At 30.0% G+C, this 23,240-nt stretch overlaps 2 protein-coding genes and 1 non-coding gene across 3 annotated transcripts in view; all 3 read right to left on the bottom strand.

The window, feature by feature from the left end:
• The window catches only part of LOC109598768 (elongation of very long chain fatty acids protein AAEL008004), a 114,570-nt gene that overhangs the window by 13,225 nt on the left and 78,105 nt on the right, over window positions 1-23,240 (bottom strand). The window lies entirely within an intron of this gene.
• Window positions 93-2,703, bottom strand: LOC109598763 (putative serine protease F56F10.1). The gene is made up of 6 exons (XM_049967395.1): window positions 2,509-2,703; window positions 1,849-1,881; window positions 1,307-1,736; window positions 838-1,254; window positions 480-782; window positions 93-426 (listed from the first exon to the last, which is right to left on the bottom strand). The coding sequence occupies exons 1-6, from the start codon at window positions 2,701-2,703 to the stop codon at window positions 314-316; spliced, it is 1,491 nt and encodes a 496-aa protein (XP_049823352.1). The 3' UTR covers window positions 93-313.
• Window positions 1,785-1,866, bottom strand: Trnak-uuu (transfer RNA lysine (anticodon UUU)). Its single transcript is given in 2 exon segments — window positions 1,785-1,821; window positions 1,829-1,866. It is a non-coding gene; the product is annotated as a tRNA-Lys (tRNA).

Raw genomic sequence — 23,240 nt, 5'->3', positions numbered from 1 at the left:
TTTGTAATGTAATTCTTCAGGAAATTCAGACGAAACATGGCTTTCCTGCTATTCTTAAGAACTTTGAGGTTTACATCAGTTTTTAACGATAATTTAAAATATTTTCAACATTTAATAATAAATTTCAAATTTATTAACATAAAGTTGTTAAATATATGTTACAATGTTACAAAATAAGGAGACAAAGACTATTTTCCCAAACAATAGTGTTGTATCAGTCTTCATCGATCCTGCAGGGTGTAAACTGGGTTGCCTATACATAATACGACGTTCAGGAATTCAAATCATTAAAGCACATTTAAAAATAATACTTTTATAATTCGTTTATCCACGTTCGAATTAACTTTTGAACGACATCCCTTGCTTCCTTTAAATCCTTTGAATCATCTTCCTTTTCATCGTACATATTGGCACAATGCGCCGTTCCTGAAACCATTTAAAACATTAAAGTCCACCGTATTTTTCCCACCAACACCAACCGTTAATTAAAACAGTAGTCATCCCTTCCTCATTACTCCCGATAAGACCCAAAGGATACCAAGGATCGAGCGTTCCATGGACGAAAACGACGTTGGAAACTTGAATATCATAAGCGCCATAAATGACGTTCGTCCTCTCCGTAATTCGGTTTAGGTACGTATGATTTATCTCTGCACCAAACGTTTCTGAACAGATGTCAATGTAGAATTGTAACGGAATTCTGTTGGTAAATATTTGCGGGAGCCCGTTCGTTGTCTGATAAAAGGCGAATTCGGTGCATGTTTGGTAAGTCCATTGGCGAGCTGAAACGAACACGTGTTACTATTAATTTCGTTGATTTATTCATGTAAAAGTTGCCTCCTTCGGAAACACCACTGTCCAAAGTTTCGTTCCTCAGCTCCCGAATCATGGACTCGAAGCTGTAATCAATACAATCAGCGTCCGCATTGAGATATGCTAATCGGTCGAGTACGTTGCCAAAACTCGAATTCGTCATTATGTCGCAGACATAATTTATATTGAACTCGCCATTTCGATTATCGTTGTTGTATTGTGCTGCATAAGCGAAGGAGTCCGTCATTAATGAAAATAAATTGGACACGTCGTTGCCTACGTTTGTATTAACTTTAGTGTCACAAAGATTGAACGTTTCTCCAAGGGTGTCATTTCCTTCAAGAACCTTCTCCTCTAGCAACGACAGAGCTGTTTTTACTACTGAAGCACACTCTTCGCTGTAAACAGTGCTTAAGTCTTTGGCAACCACCAAGAAGTATTCTAAAAGTAACTCATTATTATTGACTGATTAACAAGTTCCTTAGAGGCAGACCTTCGAAGTCTACCTTAGCATACAAAGGAGCACTAGAAGAGACAGCTCCATGAACCAAATGCGAGTACTTCATCCTCAGCCAAGCTGCCAAAGACCCTGAATAAGAGCCTCCAAAAGTTATCCACTTAACATCCAACAATTCGTATCTTTTGTTCATGGCCACAATAAACGTGGCCAGATCGTCCAAAGCTTGTTGACTGGTTAAAAGTTTAAGGTGTTCAGTGCTCAAATCCTGAAATGGTTGACTGGTACCATAAAACCTGTGTTCCAGTTGAAAGCAAATGGCACCGTGCTCTTTGGCTGACTTGATCCACGCCCCTTGGTACATCCACTTTGAGCTTATCTCAGCTTCGCCTCCGACCATTAGGAAGGCCACGTTTCGTTTGGATTTGTTGAAGAAGTTGTCGTTCAAGTAGTACCTCTGCGAATTAAACAAATAAATTTATGAATGTAATAAAACAAAGTTTTGGGGCAAAAAGGGCTCGTGTGGGAATTGAACCCACGACCTCCAACAAGTCATTTTAAAAGTCTGATGCTCTAACCAACTGAGCTAACGAGCCGACGAACGTCCAGTCCTATAAACAGAAACAGATGATTCAATTATGAGGTCACTTTTAATATTGGCGTTGCGATTGTATGCAACATATTCACCGCAGTGTTTACCAAAGTGAATGCTGCGTAGGAGATCGGGAAATCGCTCCAAAATTAATTGAAATGACTATCTTATGATACATCTTATTTTACATTCCTAACATAAAACTTTTAAGAGAAAAATAAAGTTCTATTCCCCAGTTTTAATAGTTAAACATTTTTATTGGACTGTTTTTTCTCTCTCTATATATACATATAATAATAATCTAACTTGGGTTAAATTAGATTAGATTTGGTTAGGTTAGGTTAGGTCAGACTGTGTTGGTGCTTATTAAAGAAATATTTATACATTTATAATTTCCCTAATGTCCCAATGTAAAAAAAGGGACTCGATTTGTAGGATTAGAATGGTCTAACACCTGTTTATATATATATATATATCCTAACCTAACTTAGGTTAAATTAGGTTAGATTTGGTTAGGTGAGGTTAGGTCAGGTTAGGTTAGAAGAAAGAGAAAATAAGAAGAACAAGAAAATATTTATATTAATTTTGTAGACATTTTCTTATCGTTTAGTTTTAAAGTGTCCCAATGTAAAAAAAGGAATGGTACCTGCTTCCAAGTGGCCCGATTCGTAGGATCAGAATGGTCCAAAACCTGTTCGAAATACTGATCCTGAAAAACCATCATCCTGTCCTCGGTGGTGGGAGGAATCAAATTGCCTCCAGTTCTTCTACCCCTATGCAGCCTTTTGGCACCACCCAACCCCCAAATTAACACGTACAGTACCAACACCAGACACTTCATGTTTGGCCAAAGTAACGAATTGGAATGTGCGGAATTTAGATAATAACGTTTGTTCAACAATAAGATGACACGATTGGAGGTTTATCAAGGAATTTACTTTATTTGTAAAGAATCTAATTGATCTAACACGATGACTTTATTTGTAAGTGGAATGGCCGCTTTCGAAACGAAATCAGGTTTCCATTATGTTTCTGTACATGGAGTGGATTTGTTGCATTTTTCATTAGACCATAACATTGATGTAATCATTAACGCTTTAGCTAGTTAATTAATTTATTAATATAAACAGTATTTTAAAATTACATGGGTCATTTTTTTGGTCAGTAATTAGAGAAACAATTAAGTATGTGATAAATACGGGTACGGTTTAAAATAAAAAGAGGGCCTGACAAAAAGTGCGTGCAAGTGTATGAAAAGGGAGAATTGGTGGCGCATATTAATAGGGGTGTATCCGGTTACCTGCCACTTTGACGAGGGTGGGATGCTTATCTGATGACTGACCAGACCTTCACTAACCACCGTCTGAAATTTAACTATTCACCCCGGCCATACTTTTTATTAAGCTGTATGGAAATCGCACCCTGAACACTAAATTACATTAAATGAAATATAATTTACTGCTTCCATAATCGAAATTGGATTTCGGGAGTACGTTTCATGACTTTTCACGCTTTTCCTGCGGAAGTATCTTTGTTATAAAACCTATTACTATATTTAATCTGTGTTTTATTTCCATTTTTGTATTATTTAGGAAATTACACCAATAAACACCAAATTGAAAAAATACTCACTTGTATATTGTATATTATAAATCTTGTCTAAGTAACTGATGTGATGGTGATGGTGAAGTTAATGGTGAACATGGTGATTATGGTGTTGGTGATAATGGTGATTGTGACGTTGGTGATTGGTGATGTTGGTGATTGGTGACCATCATCACCAATCACCATATACATATATATTGTTATCAATAATATTTTAACAGATAGATTACAGATTATTCAGAGACTTCCTAACCTAATTTCATATGCAAGACAGACACCTGAATGTTTGTCTTGCCCACCCACATTTTTGACAGGGGACGTACGCATCGTTAATTAACCCGTGACGCTCCCGGAGAGGGAAGTTCCGAAATATTTAACCCAAGAACGCGGCCGATTAATCATACCTACGGCAACATAAATATAATATTCGGCGGCGGAACGTTGACGGACGCATATTTTAATCGTGCCGTGTTTCTCTGTTTATCTCCGAACGGTGGACAAAAGGATTTCCCGTCACAAACTTCGCATTATGCAAATCCCCTAAGCCGATTAACCGGTGTTATTAAATGAGCCGTGTTTTCTAACGGAAAATTGACTTTAAAAGTTGCCGGCCTTAATGAAAATTTAATTTTATTAATTTTTTCAATATTTTAACAAAGAAGTAATTAAAAAAAACATGACTTAAGGGTCATTAAATCCGAACTCAAAAATTGGACTTTTATTATGCGTGTCTTGTAAATGGTGTGTGAGGCAGATTAATGCCCTATAAATGCTTGAACATGAATGTTCATGATGAAAAAGAAACTGGCTGATAACCAGAATTAATTCAACATGCATTATAATAAACGTTAACAATAGAATTAAAATTTACTTAGTAACAATCTTGGTCGGATCTAAATTTATATTTTTATGTCTCGAACACATGAAGCTTTCGACCATAATGAACTTAAATTCTATGTTACTTAGAAATGTTTATTTGTATATTTACTACAAAAAATTGGAATGTTGAATTGTCGTGATCTAACACGTAATTAAGTAATTAAAGTCTAATAATCATTTAAGCAAGACTAAACAATTTATAAAATTTATCTTCAACAACATTTGTTTTATTGAAACGTCATTTATTAATTGTGTTGTCAAAATTCTATGAAAGTCTTTTTTTTTTAATTATTAATTAATCAAAATACATTGAACAACCAATTTATAATATATTCAATTCTTTCTACTATTATTATACTATTTTTATTCTTATTCCTATTCTTATTTCTAGTTCTATTCCTATTACTATTTCTATTCGTATTCCTATTTCTATTTTCATTACTATTTCTATTCCTATTATTATTCGTATTACTATTTCTATCACTATTCCTATTCCAATTAGTATTCCTATTCCTATTCTTATTCCCATTACTGTTCCTGGTACTATTCCTATTACTATTCCTATTCGTTTTTCCTATTACTATTCCTCTTCTTATTCCTATTAATATTTCTATTCCTAATACTATTCCTATTCTTATTCCTATCCCTATTCCTATTCTTATTCCCATTACTATTCCTAGTACTATTTATATTACTATTCCTATTCTTATTCCCATTACTATTCTTGGTACTATTCCTATTACTATTCCTATTCGTTTTTCCCATTACTATTCAAATTACTATTAATATTCGTATTCATATTTCTATTATTATTATTCGTATTACTATTTCTATTCCTATTCTTATTCTTATTCCTATCCCTGTTCCTATTACTATTCCTATTCCTATTCCTAATATTATTCCTATTCCTAATACTATTCCTATTATTATTCCTATTCCTATTCAAATTCCTATTACTATTCCTATTACTATTCCCATTCTTATTCCCATTTCTGTTCCTGGTACTATTTCTATTGGTTTTCCTATTACTATTCCCATTACTGTTCTTATTCCATTACTATTCCAATTCTTATTCCTATTAATATTCCTATTCCTATTATTATTCCTATTACTATTCCCATTACTATTCCTGGTACTATTCCTATTACTATTTCTATTCGTTTTTCCTATTACTATTCCTATTCCAATTCCTATTCTTATTCCCATTACTATTTCTGGTACTATTCCTATTATTATTCCTATTCGTTTTTCCTATTACTATTCCTATTACTATTCATATTACTATTTATATTCGTATTCCTGTTACTATTCCTATTACTATTTCTATTCTTATTATTATTCGTATTACTATTTCTATTCCTATTCTTATTCCTATTCCTATCCCTGTTCCTATTACTGTTCCTATTCCTATTCTTATTCCTATTCCTATTACTAATACTATTCCTATTACTATTCCTATTACCATTCCTATTTCTATTCATATTTCTATTACTATTCCTATTCTTATTCCCATTACTGTTCCTGGTACTATTCCTATTCGTTTTTCTATTACTATTCCCATTACTGTTCTTATTCCTATTACTATTCTTATTCTTATTAATATTCCTATTCCTAATACTATTCCTATTCGTTTTCCTATTACTATTCCTATTCGTTTTCCTATTACTATTCCCATTACTGTTCTTATTCCTATTACTATTTCTATTTTTATTCCTATTACTATTCCTATTACTATTCCTTTTACAATTCCTATTATTATTCCTATTACTATTCTTATTCCTATTCCAATTCCTATTATTTATATAAAATATTCATACATTTACAACTCCATCATTTTATTTTGCTGTTATAATAAAATTAGTTTAAAATCCTTTAAATTATTGTGCTGTAATGCACAATTGGGCCATCGGAATCGTTTCGAAACTTTATGATAATGAACAAAAGGAATATTAGCAAAATAATCCATACGTATTCTCATATGACAAAGTAACAGTAACAGGATAAAATCGTATCTAATATTCCCCGTTGCCGTATATAAGTGAAAATAAAGTGAATGCAGTTTCACACCCAGCAAGTTGCAACTAATATATTTTCCACACCGAAATGCAGATGAATAGAACTGATAGAGGATTATTACAAATATTCGTCGTTATGGTGTTTGTCGAGTGCAACAGAGACCGACTTAAATTTCTTCAACATGCAAATATGACTTGTTCCCGCGGGAATGTTTAATACATGCATTGACGGCAAAAACTTTCAAATGCTCCCAAAAGATTGATGGTACGAGTTTAAATAAATTCAAACTTCGGACGTCCCATCATAAATCAATTCACATTAAAATTGCGCACCAAAAATATAAATAAAACCCAATCGAAAAGAAATTAAAGCCATAATATAAAATGCATTAACGGAAAATCGATGGCCAAAAGCCCCGAACTGTATTTACTAATCCCGCTAATTACAAATGGACGCGATAAATCTCTATTTTAGGAGACATCTTTCAGCTGAAAAACCACTCAGCCAATTTATTAGTCCCCCGCGAAAATTAATCGGCCTAAAAATATTCCGAATCTTCGCCCCACGCACAAATAACTCGCATAGCTTTCGACTTTTTTCTTTTTTTAATGTGGGCAAATGCTCCTTCTTCAAGTATTTAAGAAAATAATTAAAAAACCTTGTCAATCTTTGGTGCTCTGGAATTTTCGAGTTTTATCAGTTATTCATTGATTTATTGGACTCTATAGGACAATTAATTTAATTTAATAATGAAGTAACTGAAGTAATTTGCATCTTGACTTATTATTGGCAAAGTTCCACTCACATCATACAACAGTTAACCTTTCTTTGTCACAAAGATTAACCAGTAATTTGTCATTGTCACTTGTTTGTGTTTTGGTTGTTTGATATTTTAAGATCCATCAATACGTGTATGTTGGTTCATATTTTATCCACATGTAAGTTTTTAGTTCTCAGAAAATTTTTAACGGATCGTTGGAACGAAACGATGCTTAATGTTCTGTTGACAGATCGAAATGACCTCAATGTATCTTCTGGCATTGACGTTCTCAAATAATAAATTCGTTACTATTGCATTAAATTTTTCTAGTTTCCAATTAAAATTAATTGGGAAATAGAATCCAAATCTGTTTTCCTAGGGGAGGATTAAGATATAGTTCAGTACAAACTCAAATTTAATTCTCTTCATTCACCAAACGTACATTTTCTGTCTGATTAAACAATTTGCCACCCTTCAGAATCGATTAACTGACTTTAATGTGACGTATATGAAGTGAATCGTTACTTATTGTTGTTATTATTGTCTTTTTATTGACCTCTTAAACATAAATTGATGTTACAATTATTAAATAATGATTTCCCCCGTCACTTTTGACGTGTAAAACATAGAGTCAAAGATAAAGGTAGTTTGAAAAATTCATCAAACAGTCCGACGTTTTCCTGATTCATGTAAAAGGCATGTAAAATAAAAATCCGTTTACACAACTCCTGTTTTATCACATCAACGGCCCAAGCTTCGGCCCTGAACACGTTCCGGTAAATAACCAACAAAGAACCATTGTTTCATAAAAACATTAAACATCCAAAATATGTACACGGCAATTATGACGGTGTGAAGGGATGGAAACGAAAGATTAATATTGTCTTTTGTTGTCGTTTCAACGTGGAATTTGTCGTTTTTTACGTTTGTTGGGGGTGATGTCGATCATTTCGAACCGGTGGGACGATGTCATGTTTTTAATCTACACAAAATACACTGAATATTCAATAACATAGTCTGAAATTTGGCTCCAATTCTAAGATTAAAAGCTTCAACACAGAATATTAAATAATGAAGTGATTTAATAATATCAGAAAATCCAAATTTAGGTTTGAAATTTTTGTGGAAGTTGTCTTAAAAGCTTCTCCAAGATTATGGTGTTCTTAGTATTAATTATTTTGGTTAAAATAATATCTAATTGTATGAGTATTTTCTAAAATATCTAAGATATGAATGTCTGTCTTTCTAACTACTTAAGTCCAAACCAAAGAAGGGAAATTACTTCTTTAATCTACAATTCAGTTAAAAAACATTAAACACAGAATATTAAATAACGAAGAGGTTTATTAACATTAAAAATCCAAATGTGGGTTTGAAATTTTTGTGGAAGTTGCCTTAAAAGCTTCTCCAAGATTATGGTGGTCTTAGTATTTATTATTTTGGTTAAAATATTATCTAATTATATGAGTATTTTCTAAAATATCTAAGATATGAATGTCTGTCTTTCTAACTACTTAAGTCCAAACCAAAGAAGGGAAATTACTTCTTTAATCTACATTAATTCAGTTAAAAAACATTAAACACAGAATATTAAATAACGAAGAGGTTTATTAACATCAAAAATCCAAATGTGGGTTTGAAATTTTTATGGAAGTTGCCTTAAAAGCTTCTCAAAGATTATGGTGATCTTAGTATTTATTATTTTGGTTAAAATATTATCTAATTGTATGAGTATTTTCTAAAATATCTAAGATATGAAGGTCTGTCTTTGCAACTACTTAAGTCCAAACCAAAGAAGGGAAATTACTTCTTTAATCTACATTAATTCAGTTAAAAAACATTAAACACAGAATATTAAATAAGGAAGAGGTTTATTAACATCAAAAATCCAAATGTGGGTTTGAAATTTTTGTGGAAGTTGCCTTAAAAGCTTCTCCAAGATTATGGTGGTCTTAGTATTTATTATTTTGGTTAAAATATTATCTAATTGTATGAGTATTTTCTAAAATATCTAAGATATGAAGGTCTGTCTTTCTAACTACTTAAGTCCAAACCAAAGAAGGGAAATTACTTCTTTAATCTACATTAATTCAATTAAAAAACATTAAACACAGAATATTAAATAACGAAGAGGTTTATTAACATTAAAAATCCAAATGTACGTTTGAAATTTTTGTGGAAGTTGCCTTAAAAGCTTCTCCAAGATTATGGTGTTCTTAGTATTTATTATTTTGGTTAAAATATTATCTACTTGTATGAGTATTTTCTAAAATATCTAAGATATGAAGATCTGTCTTTGCAACTACTTAAGTCCAAACCAAAGAAGGGAAATTACTTCTTTAATCTACATTAATTCAATTAAAAAACATTAAACACAGAATATTAAATAACGAAGAGGTTTATTAACATTAAAAATCCAAATGTGGGTTTGAAATTTTTGTGGAAGTTGCCTTAAAAGCTTCTCCAAGATTATGGTGGTCTTAGTATTTATTATTTTGGTTAAAATATTATCTAATTGTATGAGTATTTTCTAAAATATCTAAGATATGAATGTCTGTCTTTCTAACTACTTAAGTCCAAACCAAAGAAGGGAAATTACTTCTTTAATCTACATTAATTCAGTTAAAAAACATTAAACACAGAATATTAAATAAGGAAGAGGTTTATTAACATCAAAAATCCAAATGTGGGTTTGAAATTTTTGTGGAAGTTGCCTTAAAAGCTTCTCCAAGATTATGGTGTTCTTAGTATTTATTATTTTGGTTAAAATATTATCTAATTGTATGAGTATTTTCTAAAATATCTAAGATATGAAGGTCTGTCTTTGCAACTACTTAAGTCCAAACCAAAGACGGGAAATTACTTCTTTAATCTACATTAATTCAATTAAAAAACATTAAACACAGAATATTAAATAACGAAGAGGTTTATTAACATTAAAAATCCAAATGTGGGTTTGAAATTTTTGTGGAAGTTGCCTTAAAAGCTTCTCCAAGATTATGGTGGTTTTAGTATTTATTATTTTGGTTAAAATATTATCTAATTGTATGAGTATTTTCTAAAATATCTAAGATATGAAAGTCTGTCTTTGCAACTACTTAAGTCCAAACCAAAGAAGGGAAATTACTTCTTTAAACTACATTAATTCAGTTAAAAAACATTAAACACAGAATATTAAATAAGGAAGAGGTTTATTAACATCAAAAATCCAAATGTGGGTTTGAAATTTTTGTGGAAGTTGCCTTAAAAGCTTCTCCAAGATTATGGTGGTCTTAGTATTTATTATTTTGGTTAAAATATTATCTAATTATATGAGTATTTTCTAAAATATCTAAGATATGAATGTCTGTTTTTCTAACTACTTAAGTCCAAACCAAAGAAGGGAAATTACTTCTTTAATCTACATTAATTCAGTTAAAAAACATTAAACACAGAATATTAAATAACGAAGAGGTTTATTAACATCAAAAATCCAAATGTGGGTTTGAAATTTTTATGGAAGTTGCCTTAAAAGCTTCTCAAAGATTATGGTGATCTTAGTATTTATTATTTTGGTTAAAATATTATCTAATTGTATGAGTATTTTCTAAAATATCTAAGATATGAAGGTCTGTCTTTGCAACTACTTAAGTCCAAACCAAAGAAGGGAAATTACTTCTTTAATCTACATTAATTCAGTTAAAAAACATTAAACACAGAATATTAAATAAGGAAGAGGTTTATTAACATCAAAAATCCAAATGTGGGTTTGAAATTTTTGTGGAAGTTGCCTTAAAAGCTTCTCCAAGATTATGGTGGTCTTAGTATTTATTATTTTGGTTAAAATATTATCTAATTGTATGAGTATTTTCTAAAATATCTAAGATATGAAGGTCTGTCTTTCTAACTACTTAAGTCCAAACCAAAGAAGGGAAATTACTTCTTTAATCTACATTAATTCAATTAAAAAACATTAAACACAGAATATTAAATAACGAAGAGGTTTATTAACATTAAAAATCCAAATGTGGGTTTGAAATTTTTGTGGAAGTTGCCTTAAAAGCTTCTCCAAGATTATGGTGTTCTTAGTATTTATTATTTTGGTTAAAATATTATCTAATTGTATGAGTATTTTCTAAAATATCTAAGATATGAAGGTCTGTCTTTCTAACTACTTAAGTCCAAACCAAAGAAGGGAAATTACTTCTTTAATCTACATTAATTCAGTTAAAAAACATTAAACACAGAATATTAAATAAGGAAGAGGTTTATTAACATCAAAAATCCAAATGTGGGTTTGAAATTTTTGTGGAAGTTGCCTTAAAAGCTTCTCCAAGATTATGGTGTTCTTAGTATTTATTATTTTGGTTAAAATATTATCTAATTGTATGAGTATTTTATAAAATATCTAAGATATGAAGGTCTGTCTTTCTAACTACTTAAGTCCAAACCAAAGAAGGGAAATTACTTCTTTAATCTACATTAATTCAGTTAAAAAAGATTAAACACAGAATATTAAATAAGGAAGAGGTTTATTAACATCAAAAATCCAAATGTGGGTTTGAAATTTTTATGGAAGTTGCCTTAAAAGCTTCTCAAAGATTATGGTGGTCTTAGTATTTATTATTTTGGTTAAAATATTATCTAATTGTATGAGTATTTTCTAAAATATCTAAGATATGAAGGTCTGTCTTTGCAACTACTTAAGTCCAAACCAAAGAAGGGAAATTATTTCTTTAATCTACATTAATTCAGTTAAAAAACATTAAACACAGAATATTAAATAAGGAAGAGGTTTATTAACATCAAAAATCCAAATGTGGGTTTGAAATTTTTGTGGAAGTTGCCTTAAAAGCTTCTCCAAGATTATAGTGGTCTTAGTATTTATTATTTTGGTTAAAATATTATCTAATTGTATGAGTATTTTCTAAAATATCTAAGATATGAAGGTCTGTCTTTGCAACTACTTAAGTCCAAACCAAAGAAGGGAAATTACTTCTTTAATCTACATTAATTCAATTAAAAAACATTAAACACAGAATATTAAATAAGGAAGAGGTTTATTAACATCAAAAATCCAAATGTGGGTTTGAAATTTTTGTGGAAGTTGCCTTAAAAGCTTCTCCAAGATTATGGTGGTCTTAGTATTTATTATTTTGGTTAAAATATTATCTAATTATATGAGTATTTTCTAAAATATCTAAGATATGAATGTCTGTTTTTCTAACTACTTAAGTCCAAACCAAAGAAGGGAAATTACTTCTTTAATCTACATTAATTCAGTTAAAAAACATTAAACACAGAATATTAAATAACGAAGAGGTTTATTAACATCAAAAATCCAAATGTGGGTTTGAAATTTTTATGGAAGTTGCCTTAAAAGCTTCTCAAAGATTATGGTGGTCTTAGTATTTATTATTTTGGTTAAAATATTATCTAATTGTATGAGTATTTTCTAAAATATCTAAGATATGAAGGTCTGTCTTTGCAACTACTTAAGTCCAAACTAAAGAAGGGAAATTACTTCTTTAATCTACATTAATTCAGTTAAAAAACATTAAACACAGAATATTAAATAAGGAAGAGGTTTATTAACATCAAAAATCCAAATGTGGGTTTGAAATTTTTGTGGAAGTTGCCTTAAAAGCTTCTCCAAGATTATGGTGGTCTTAGTATTTATTATTTTGGTTAAAATATTATCTAATTGTATGAGTATTTTCTAAAATATCTAAGATATGAAGGTCTGTCTTTCTAACTACTTAAGTCCAAACCAAAGAAGGGAAATTACTTCTTTAATCTACATTAATTCAATTAAAAAACATTAAACACAGAATATTAAATAACGAAGAGGTTTATTAACATTAAAAATCCAAATGTGGGTTTGAAATTTTTGTGGAAGTTGCCTTAAAAGCTTCTCCAAGATTATGGTGGTCTTAGTATTTATTATTTTGGTTAAAATATTATCTAATTGTATGAGTATTTTCTAAAATATCTAAGATATGAAGGTCTGTCTTTCTAACTAATTAAGTCCAAACCAAAGAAGGGAAATTACTTCTTTAATCTACATTAATTCAGTTAAAAAACATTAAACACAGAATATTAAATAACGAAGAGGTTTATTAACATCAAAAATCCAAATGTGGGTTTGAAATTTTTGTGGAAGTTGCCTTAAAAGCTTCTCCAAGATTATGGTGTTCTTAGTATTTATTATTTTGGTTAAAATATTATCTAATTGTATGAGTATTTTCTAAAATATCTAAGATATGAAGGTCTGTCTTTCTAACTACTTAAGTCCAAACCAAAGAAGGGAAATTACTTCTTTAATCTACATTAATTCAGTTAAAAAACATTAAACACAGAATATTAAATAAGGAAGAGGTTTATTAACATCAAAAATCCAAATGTGGGTTTGAAATTTTTGTGGAAGTTGCCTTAAAAGCTTCTCCAATATTATGGTGGTCTTAGTATTTATTATTTTGGTTAAAATATTATCTAATTATATGAGTATTTTCTAAAATATCTAAGATATGAATGTCTGTCTTTCTAACTACTTAAGTCCAAACCAAAGAAGGGAAATTACTTCTTTAATCTACATTAATTCAGTTAAAAAACATTAAACACAGAATATTCAATAACGAAGAGGTTTATTAACATTAAAAATCCAAATGTGGGTTTGAAATTTTTGTGGAAGTTGCCTTAAAAGCTTCTCCAAGATTATGGTGTTCTTAGTATTTATTATTTTGGTTAAAATATTATCTACTTGTATGAGTATTTTCTAAAATATCTAAGATATGAAGATCTGTCTTTGCAACTACTTAAGTCCAAACCAAAGAAGGGAAATTACTTCTTTAATCTACATTAATTCAATTAAAAAACATTAAACACAGAATATTAAATAAGGAAGAGGTTTATTAACATCAAAAATCCAAATGTGGGTTTGAAATTTTTGTGGAAGTTGCCTTAAAAGCTTCTCCAAGATTATGGTGGTCTTAGTATTTATTATTTTGGTTAAAATATTATCTAATTGTATGAGTATTTTCTAAAATATCTAAGATATGAAGGTCTGTCTTTCTAACTACTTAAGTCCAAACCAAAGAAGGGAAATTACTTCTTTAATCTACATTAATTCAGTTAAAAAAGATTAAACACAGAATATTAAATAAGGAAGAGGTTTATTAACATCAAAAATCCAAATGTGGGTTTGAAATTTTTATGGAAGTTGCCTTAAAAGCTTCTCAAAGATTATGGTGGTCTTAGTATTTATTATTTTGGTTAAAATATTATCTAATTGTATGAGTATTTTCTAAAATATCTAAGATATGAAGGTCTGTCTTTGCAACTACTTAAGTCCAAACCAAAGAAGGGAAATTACTTCTTTAATCTACATTAATTCAGTTAAAAAACATTAAACACAGAATATTAAACAAAGGAAGAGGTTTATTAACATCAAAAATCCAAATGTGGGTTTGAAATTTTTGTGGAAGTTGCCTTAAAAGCTTCTCCAAGATTATGGTGGTCTTAGTATTTATTATTTTGGTTAAAATATTATCTAATTGTATGAGTATTTTCTAAAATATCAAATATATGAAGGTCTGTCTTTCTAACTACTTAAGTCCAAACCAAAGAAGGGAAATTACTTCTTTAATCTACATTAATTCAATTAAAAAACATTAAACACAGAATATTAAATAACGAAGAGGTTTATTAACATTAAAAATCCAAATGTACGTTTGAAATTTTTGTGGAAGTTGCCTTAAAAGCTTCTCCAATATTATGGTGTTCTTAGTATTTATTATTTTGGTTAAAATATTATCTACTTGTATGAGTATTTTCTAAAATATCTAAGATATGAAGATCTGTCTTTGCAACTACTTAAGTCCAAACCAAAGAAGGGAAATTACTTCTTTAATCTACATTAATTCAATTAAAAAACATTAAACACAGAATATTAAATAAGGAAGAGGTTTATTAACATCAAAAATCCAAATGTGGGTTTGAAATTTTTGTGGAAGTTGCCTTAAAAGCTTCTCCAAGATTATGGTGGTCTTAGTATTTATTATTTTGGTTAAAATATTATCTAATTGTATGAGTATTTTCTAAAATATCTAAGATATGAAGGTCTGTCTTTCTAACTACTTAAGTCCAAACCAAAGAAGGGAAATTACTTCTTTAATCTACATTAATTCAATTAAAAAACATTAAACACAGAATATTAAATAACGAAGAGGTTTATTAACATTAAAAATCCAAATGTACGTTTGAAATTTTTGTGGAAGTTGCCTTAAAAGCTTCTCCAATATTATGGTGTTCTTAGTATTTATTATTTTGGTTAAAATATTATCTACTTGTATGAGTATTTTCTAAAATATCTAAGATATGAAGATCTGTCTTTGCAACTACTTAAGTCCAAACCAAAGAAGGGAAATTACTTCTTTAATCTACATTAATTCAATTAAAAAACATTAAACACAGAATATTAAATAAGGAAGAGGTTTATTAACATCAAAAATCCAAATGTGGGTTTGAAATTTTTGTGGAAGTTGCCTTAAAAGCTTCTCCAAGATTATGGTGGTCTTAGTATTTATTATTTTGGTTAAAATATTATCTAATTGTATGAGTATTTTCTAAAATATCTAAGATATGAAGGTCTGTCTTTCTAACTACTTAAGTCCAAACCAAAGAAGGGAAATTACTTCTTTAATCTACATTAATTCAGTTAAAAAACATTAAACACAGAATATTAAATAAGGAAGAGGTTTATTAACATCAAAAATCCAAATGTGGGTTTGAAATTTTTATGGAAGTTGCCTTAAAAGCTTCTCCGAGATTATGGTGGTCTTAGTATTTATTATTTTGGTTAAAATATTATCTAATTGTATGAGTATTTTCTAAAATATCTAAGATATGAAGGTCTGTCTTTCTAACTACTTAAGTCCAAACCAAAGAAGGAACATTACTTCTTTAGTCTACATTAATTCAGTTAAAAAACATTATGGTGGCCTTAGTATTTATTATTTTTATTTTTTTTATTTTATTATTTGGTTAAAGTTTTATCTAATTGTAACGAGTATCTTCTAAAATATTTAAGAAATGGATGTCTGTCTTTCTAACTACCTAAGTCCAAACCAAAGGAAGTAAATCACTTCTTTAATCTACAGTTAAAAAATATTAAACACATAAAATTAAATAATGAAGAGATTTAATAGTATCAGATATCCAAATGTAGATTTGAAATTTTGGTGGATGCGCCTGTGAGGTTACGGTGTCCTTAGAATTTATTATTTTGGTTAAAATATTATGTAAGAGCATCTTCTTTAATCTACATCAATTCACTTAAAAACATTAAATGCAGAATTTTTAGTTAAAATATCTAATTATAAGAGTACTTTCTAAATATACTGTGTACTTCTGTCTGTTTTAATACCTTCAACATCGAATAAAATATTAACATCAGTATATTACAGGAATTAATAAAGATCTTGAATTAAAACATTGTGTAATAACTTCATAATATGTTAAATGCTTTTGTTAATAAGCTCTGTAACAAGTTGTCATGAAATATTCAAGAAGTAAAGTGTTTTATTGATGTTTCAACATTTACGACACTAATAAACTAACTATAAACATAAAAAATATTAATTAAATTAATAAAATTGTTGATATGAAAAGTGTCTGTGATCAAATTAAGTCATCTAACCATTAATTTATATTAAGCAGTGTGTGTACAAGACTGTTATAATGTGTAATTATAAATATATTTAAAGCCAAAATAGATAACTGAAAGGCAAGCTGTTACAAAAGCATTCCAGCTTTGTAAGAGATGGTTATTTTGCATGTTCGTTTTAGTTTCACACCTCAAGTGTTGCTTTTAATTATAATTTTCATTACGCAAAAAGTTCGTCTATAATTAAACATTCGGTTGTCTTTTTACAAAACCTTAATTACAACAACTAAAAGTCCACAACACAAATTGCAATCAGTGCAAACAGCACAAATATTTCAATATTGCCGTTTCACTATTTATTATTGTTTAGAAATAAATGTTGATGACAGCTTTGGGATTAGGAAATAATTTAATAACGAACTCCACATGAACTAAACTAGATTTTGTGATTGTCAGACAGATAATTCGATTAATTTACATTCGAAATTCCACGCTTACAAACAGGACTTCAAAATGTTTTTGCCCAATTTAATTTAAATAAAGGGCATAAGCTGAACAGTCCCAGTTAATTAATTTAAACCAGATTTTTGACACTGAAATACAAAAATAAAAAAATAAATTATTCTGAATATCCAGATCAATTTTAAACATGAATTTGTGGATGCATCATCATCTGAATCAGCATTTGTATTAATTATTAACGAACAAGGCCCAAACAAAGCTCGGATAGTTGGAGAAAACTAACGTTAATTCAGCCCCATAATCCCAATCTCAGGCGAGTTCATAAATCATTTCGGTTTATTTACAAATCCTGAATCGGGCCATAATTGGAGTTTAATTGCAAATTTCTATAGGACGATAATTTAATTTTCTCCACCTTAAATCGACTTCCATAACGAATCTATCAAATGCAACATAATTGACTAACTGATAATCGATTTACGTAATCATCTGTTAATCGATTCGAAAGGGTGGCGAATGGTTAAATCGGTCAGAATGGTAACTCTAACAGGATTTAAGTCTAATTAAACGACGGTGCCCAGAAAGAAGTGGTCAATTATTAGGACCTAATTAGTCGAGAAAATAGTCAATAATAACAAAACGAAGTCGCACAATTGTCGCAGCAGCTCCAGCAAAAGGAGGGAGGAGGGCGGCACTGCAGCCGAGTGATTTTATTTAATTTTATTAATCCGACCAAGTCAATCGGGGTGTATAATTGTTGTACAGAGTATAAACCGCACGGTTAAAAGTCCGACCGGCATTCGTTTTTTCGCTCGACCGAAAAACAGACAAAATAAATAAAATTAAACGGTCGTAATTTATTCGAACTTGCCTAACGAATTGTGAGTTTGAAAAAATAACGCTAATTTTATTTCGGTAGTTAAAACGTGAGTGAGGGTCCCCTTTTTTAAAGCCTTTGTTTGGCCGTTAAAATCGTGTTGGATGGGTTTCTCAGTTACTCCACTTTATTTGCTTTGTTTCTATCGATTGCACTTTTATAGAAGCAGATTTATGGATTGTTTAGCATTCTGTTAACAGGCCTGATTAATTTACTCTCCAGCAAATAAAATCAATTGACTTTATTAACTGATTTTTACCGGTTGCACTTTCAATTACATCAACTTTTGTCGTCCATTATTAATTGATCATTTAAGTGGATTATTCTGATGTAAGTTCATTTTCTTCAGTTCATTATGAATGATATGATGCTCATTTAACTTCTTAACTATTTGTAACTATCACATTTTATTAGAGGTAGTAAGTATTACAGTGATAAAATACTTATTAACTTGTTTAATATTTAAAGTGATTTAGAGGTAAATTCATTTTCATCATTTCATCGTTAATAATATTCTTATACATATATTTACATTTTATTAGAGGTTGTAAGGCTGAAGAAATAACAATAAAACCTCTTTTTAACTACTAATTACTATACAAATTTATTAACTCAAAATTTTTATCAGGTGACTCGATATTCTGAGGATCACATTTTATTAGAGGTAGAAGTATTACAGTGATAAAATACTTATTAACTTGTTTAATATTTAAAATTATTTAGAGGCAAATTCATTTTCATCATTTCATCGTTAATAATATTCTTATACATATATTTACATTTTATTAGAGGTTGTAAGGCTGAAGAAATAACAATAAAACCTCTTTTTAACTACTAAACTATTTGTTAGAGACCAATTTATAGAACAACCAGTAATAATGATAAAAGTGATGATTACTATACAAATTTATTAACTCAAAATTTTTATCAGGTGACTCGATATTCTGAAAATCACATTTTATTAGAGGTAGAAGTATTACAGTGATAAAATACTTATTAACTTGTTTAATATTTAAAATTATTTAGAGGTAAATTCATTTTCATCATTTCATCGTTAATAATATTCTTATACATATATTTACATTTTATTAGAGGTTGTAAGGCTGAAGAAATAACAATAAAACCTCTTTTTAACTACTAAATTATTTGTTAGAGACCAATTTATAGAACAACCAGTAATAATGATAAAAGTGATGATTACTATACAAATTTATTAACTCAAAATTTTTATCAGGTGACTCGATTATCTGAGGATCACATTTTATTAGAGGTAGTAAGTATTACAGTGATAAAATACTTATTAACTTGTTTAATATTTAAAATTATTTAGAGGTAAATTCATTTTCATCATTTCATCGTTAATAATATTCTTATACATATATTTACATTTTATTAGAGGTAGTAAGGCTGAAGAAATAACAATAAAACCTCTTTTTAACTACTAAACTATTTGTTAGAGACCAATTTATAGAACAACCAGTAATAATGATAAAAGTGATGATTACTATACAAATTTATTAACTCAAAATTTTTATCAGGTGACTCGATATTCTGAGGATAACATTTTATTAGAGGTAGTAAGTATTACAGTGATAAAATACTTATTAACTTGTTTAATATTTAAAATTATTTAGAGGCAAATTCATTTTCATCATTTCATCGTTGATAATATTCTTATACATATATTTATATTTTATTAGAGGTTGTAAGGCTGAAGAAATAACAATAAAACCTCTTTTTAACTACTAAATTATTTGTTAGAGACCGATTTATAGAACAACCAGTAATAATGATAAAAGTGATGATTACTATACAAATTTATTAACTCAAAATTTTTATCAGGTGACTCGATATTCTGAGGATCACATTTTATTAGAGGTAGTAAGTATTACAGTGATAAAATACTTATTAACTTGTTTAATATTTAAAATTCTTTAGGGGCAAATTCATTTTCATCATTTCATCGTTAATAATATTCTTATACATATATTTACATTTTATTAGAGGTTGTAAGGCTGAAGAAATAACAATAAAACCTCTTTTTAACTACTAAACTATTTGTTAGAGACCAATTTATAGAACAACCAGTAATAATGATAAAAGTGATTATTACTATACAAATTTATTAATTCAATATTTGTATCAGGTGACTCGATATTCTGAGGATCACATTTTATTAGAGGTAGTAAGTATTACAGTGATAAAATACTTATTAACTTGTTTAATATTTAAAATTCTTTAGGGGCAAATTCATTTTCATCATTTCATCGTTAATAATATTCTTATACATATATTTACATTTTATTAGAGGTTGTAAGGCTGAAGAAATAACAATAAAACCTCTTTTTAACTACTAAACTATTTGTTAGAGACCAATTTATAGAACAACCAGTAATAATGATAAAAGTGATTATTACTATACAAATTTATTAATTCAATATTTGTATCAGGTGACTCGATATTCTGAGGATCACATTTTATTAGAGGTAGTAAATATTACAGTGATAAAATACTTATTTACTTGTTTAATATTCAAAATTATTTGGAGATAAATTCATTTTTATGATTTCATCGCCAAATATATCCTTTTACATATGTTTAGAGGTTGTAAGGCTGAAGGAGTATATAACCCCTTTTTAACTTCTAAACTATTTGTTAGAGACCAATTTATAGAACAAACAGTAAAAAGGATAAAAGTGATGATTACTACACAAATTTATTAACTCAAATCTTTTATCAGATGACTCAATATTCTGAGGATCATATTTTATTAGAGGTAGTAAGTATTGCAGTGATAAAATACTTATTAACTTGTTTCATTTTTAAAATTATTTAGAGATAAATTCATTTTCATGATTTCGTCTTCAATTATATTCTTTTACATACGTTTACATTTTATTAGAGGTTGTAAGGCTGAAAGAATAACATTAAAACCCCTTTTTAACTTCTAAACTATTTGTTAGAGACCAATTTATAGAAAAACCAGTAAAAAGTATAATAGTCACTACACAAATTTATCAACACAAAACTTTTATCAGGTGACTGATAATAATAATAATCTGATGATCATATTTTATTAGAGGTAAAATGTCTTGATAACCTTCTGATTCTTTTTAAACTTTTAAGGAGTAATAAAAAGCATAAAAATCAAAAATCAATTGTATTGTTAACTTATTTTAAGATTAAATCCTACAAAAATATCATCAATAGGTATTTTCAATTCGTTATCTCAGATAAAGTATCAACATTGAAGCCCGTACATGTAAAGGAAATAAATAAAAGATCGGCACAAAAAAAGGGCCGACCTGAAAGAGATTTATTAGGTAGCCATTTAATAATACAGTTTCCCGGTAATAACCATCTTGTGCGGCTCGGAAAATACGTAATTTATTTCCAATTTAGCGTCGTGCCAAAACGCGATATCTTATCAATCACGTGTTGAAACCGGTATACACACAGAACAAGGTACATTCATACACCTGATCCAGTCCCGTATCTGATCTTTATCCGTCTGATTCGCGGGGCACAAAAGCCGACGACGGGGTGGCCGCGCGCAGACGCACCCCGAACATCTGACGGGGGCTAAATGCCGGTTTTTCGCCGCGTATTGTATTGGACGGAGTTAAGTTTATCGACTGTGTAACAAAGAGGGAGAGGGATGAACAAAAACGGAGCATAATTCGTTCCAACTGGCTTTGGTGCTGCTGAAATTTCGGCGGCTCGGACGCGTGAAAAATCACGTGGTACCGTCAGTATTTTCCTTGGTGCAGCGTGGCTCCCTTGAATTTTCCATGGGCCGGTTCGCGTGCACGTGAAATATTTAAACACGAATTAAAATGTCACTTTTTAACATGTTCACCTTAAAACAATATTATTGTAATTTTACTGTTGAAAGCTTGTTTCATTCATCCTGTCCATCTTCCCAAAGTTTGGTACAAGGTGATTTGAAACCCTTTTTTTTTTAGATTTCCCCAAACTAAATTATAATAATTATTTTGTATGATAACGCAAATTTTAGGGAATTCCCTTCTTTTTCCAGTCCTATTTCTTTCTATGCCATCTTTTTAAAGCTTTTAATAAAAGGAAATATAATATATATATATATTATTATATCGTTTTCATATATCGTATTTGGTATGACGTAACACATGTCGTGTGTCGCATGTCGTGTGTCGTCTGGCGGATGTCGCATGCGACATGTCGCCTGTCGTATGCGACATGTCGTATGTCGCCTGTCGCAGACCACATGTTGCCTGCGACATGTCGTATGTCGCATGTCACATGTCGCCTGCGACATGTTGTATGTCGCATGCATGTCGCTTGTCGCATGCGACATGTCGCTTGTCGCATGCGACATGTCGCTTGTCGCATGTCGTATGCCACATGTCGCCTGTTGCATGCCACATGTCGCCTGCGACATGTCGTATGTCGCCTGTCGCAGACCACATGTTGCCTGCGACATGTCGTATGTCGCATATCACATGTCGCCTGCGACATGTTGTATGTCGCATGCATGTCGCTTATCGCATGCGACATGTTACTTGTCGCATGCGACATGTCGCTTGTAGCATGTCGTATGCTACATGTCGCCTGTTGCAAGCCACATGTCGCCTGCGACATGTCGTATGTCGCCTGTCGTATGTCGCATGCGAGATGTCGCCTGTCGCATGTTCAAAGTCGGATGTCATTTATTATTCATATATTTTAATTATTTAATAATAATAATTATTATTATAATTTTATTTATTATTCTTTTATTATAAATATTATAATAAATAATTATATAATAATAATAATAGAATATTATTTCATATTTATGAAATGTGTGTCGCATGTCGTGTGTCGCCTGGCGGATGTTGCATGCGACATGTCGCCTGTCGTATGCGACACGTCGCTTGTCGTATGTCGCATGCCACATGTCGCAGGCGACATGTCGTATGTTGCCTGTCGCATGCCACATGTTGCCTGCGACATGTCGTATGTCGCCTGTCGTATGCCACATGTCGTCTGCGACATGTCGTATGTCGCATGCCACATGTCGCCTGTCGTATGCGACATGTCGTATGTCGCCTGTCGCAGACCACATGTTGCCTGCGACATGTCGTATGTCGCATATCACATGTCGCCTGCGACATG

Source organism: Aethina tumida, chromosome 5 (assembly GCF_024364675.1).
Source record: "Aethina tumida isolate Nest 87 chromosome 5, icAetTumi1.1, whole genome shotgun sequence".
Lineage (NCBI taxonomy): Eukaryota > Metazoa > Arthropoda > Insecta > Coleoptera > Nitidulidae > Aethina > Aethina tumida.
Note: the sequence above shows the minus strand (reverse complement) of the source record. Positions and strands in the feature narration are given on the sequence as shown.

Bases quoted from the DNA above. Each gene is read 5' to 3' on its own strand.
- LOC109598763 (XM_049967395.1), bottom strand. From the start codon at position 2,703: ATGAAGTGTCTGGTGTTGGTACTGTACGTGTTAATTTGGGGGTTGGGT. The intron at 1,882-2,508 runs GTACCATTCCTT...TTCTGTTTATAG, and splicing joins ATCGGGCCACTTGGAAGCAG to GACTGGACGTTCGTCGGCTC. The intron at 427-479 runs GTTGGTGTTGGT...AAATGGTTTCAG, and splicing joins GACTACTGTTTTAATTAACG to GAACGGCGCATTGTGCCAAT.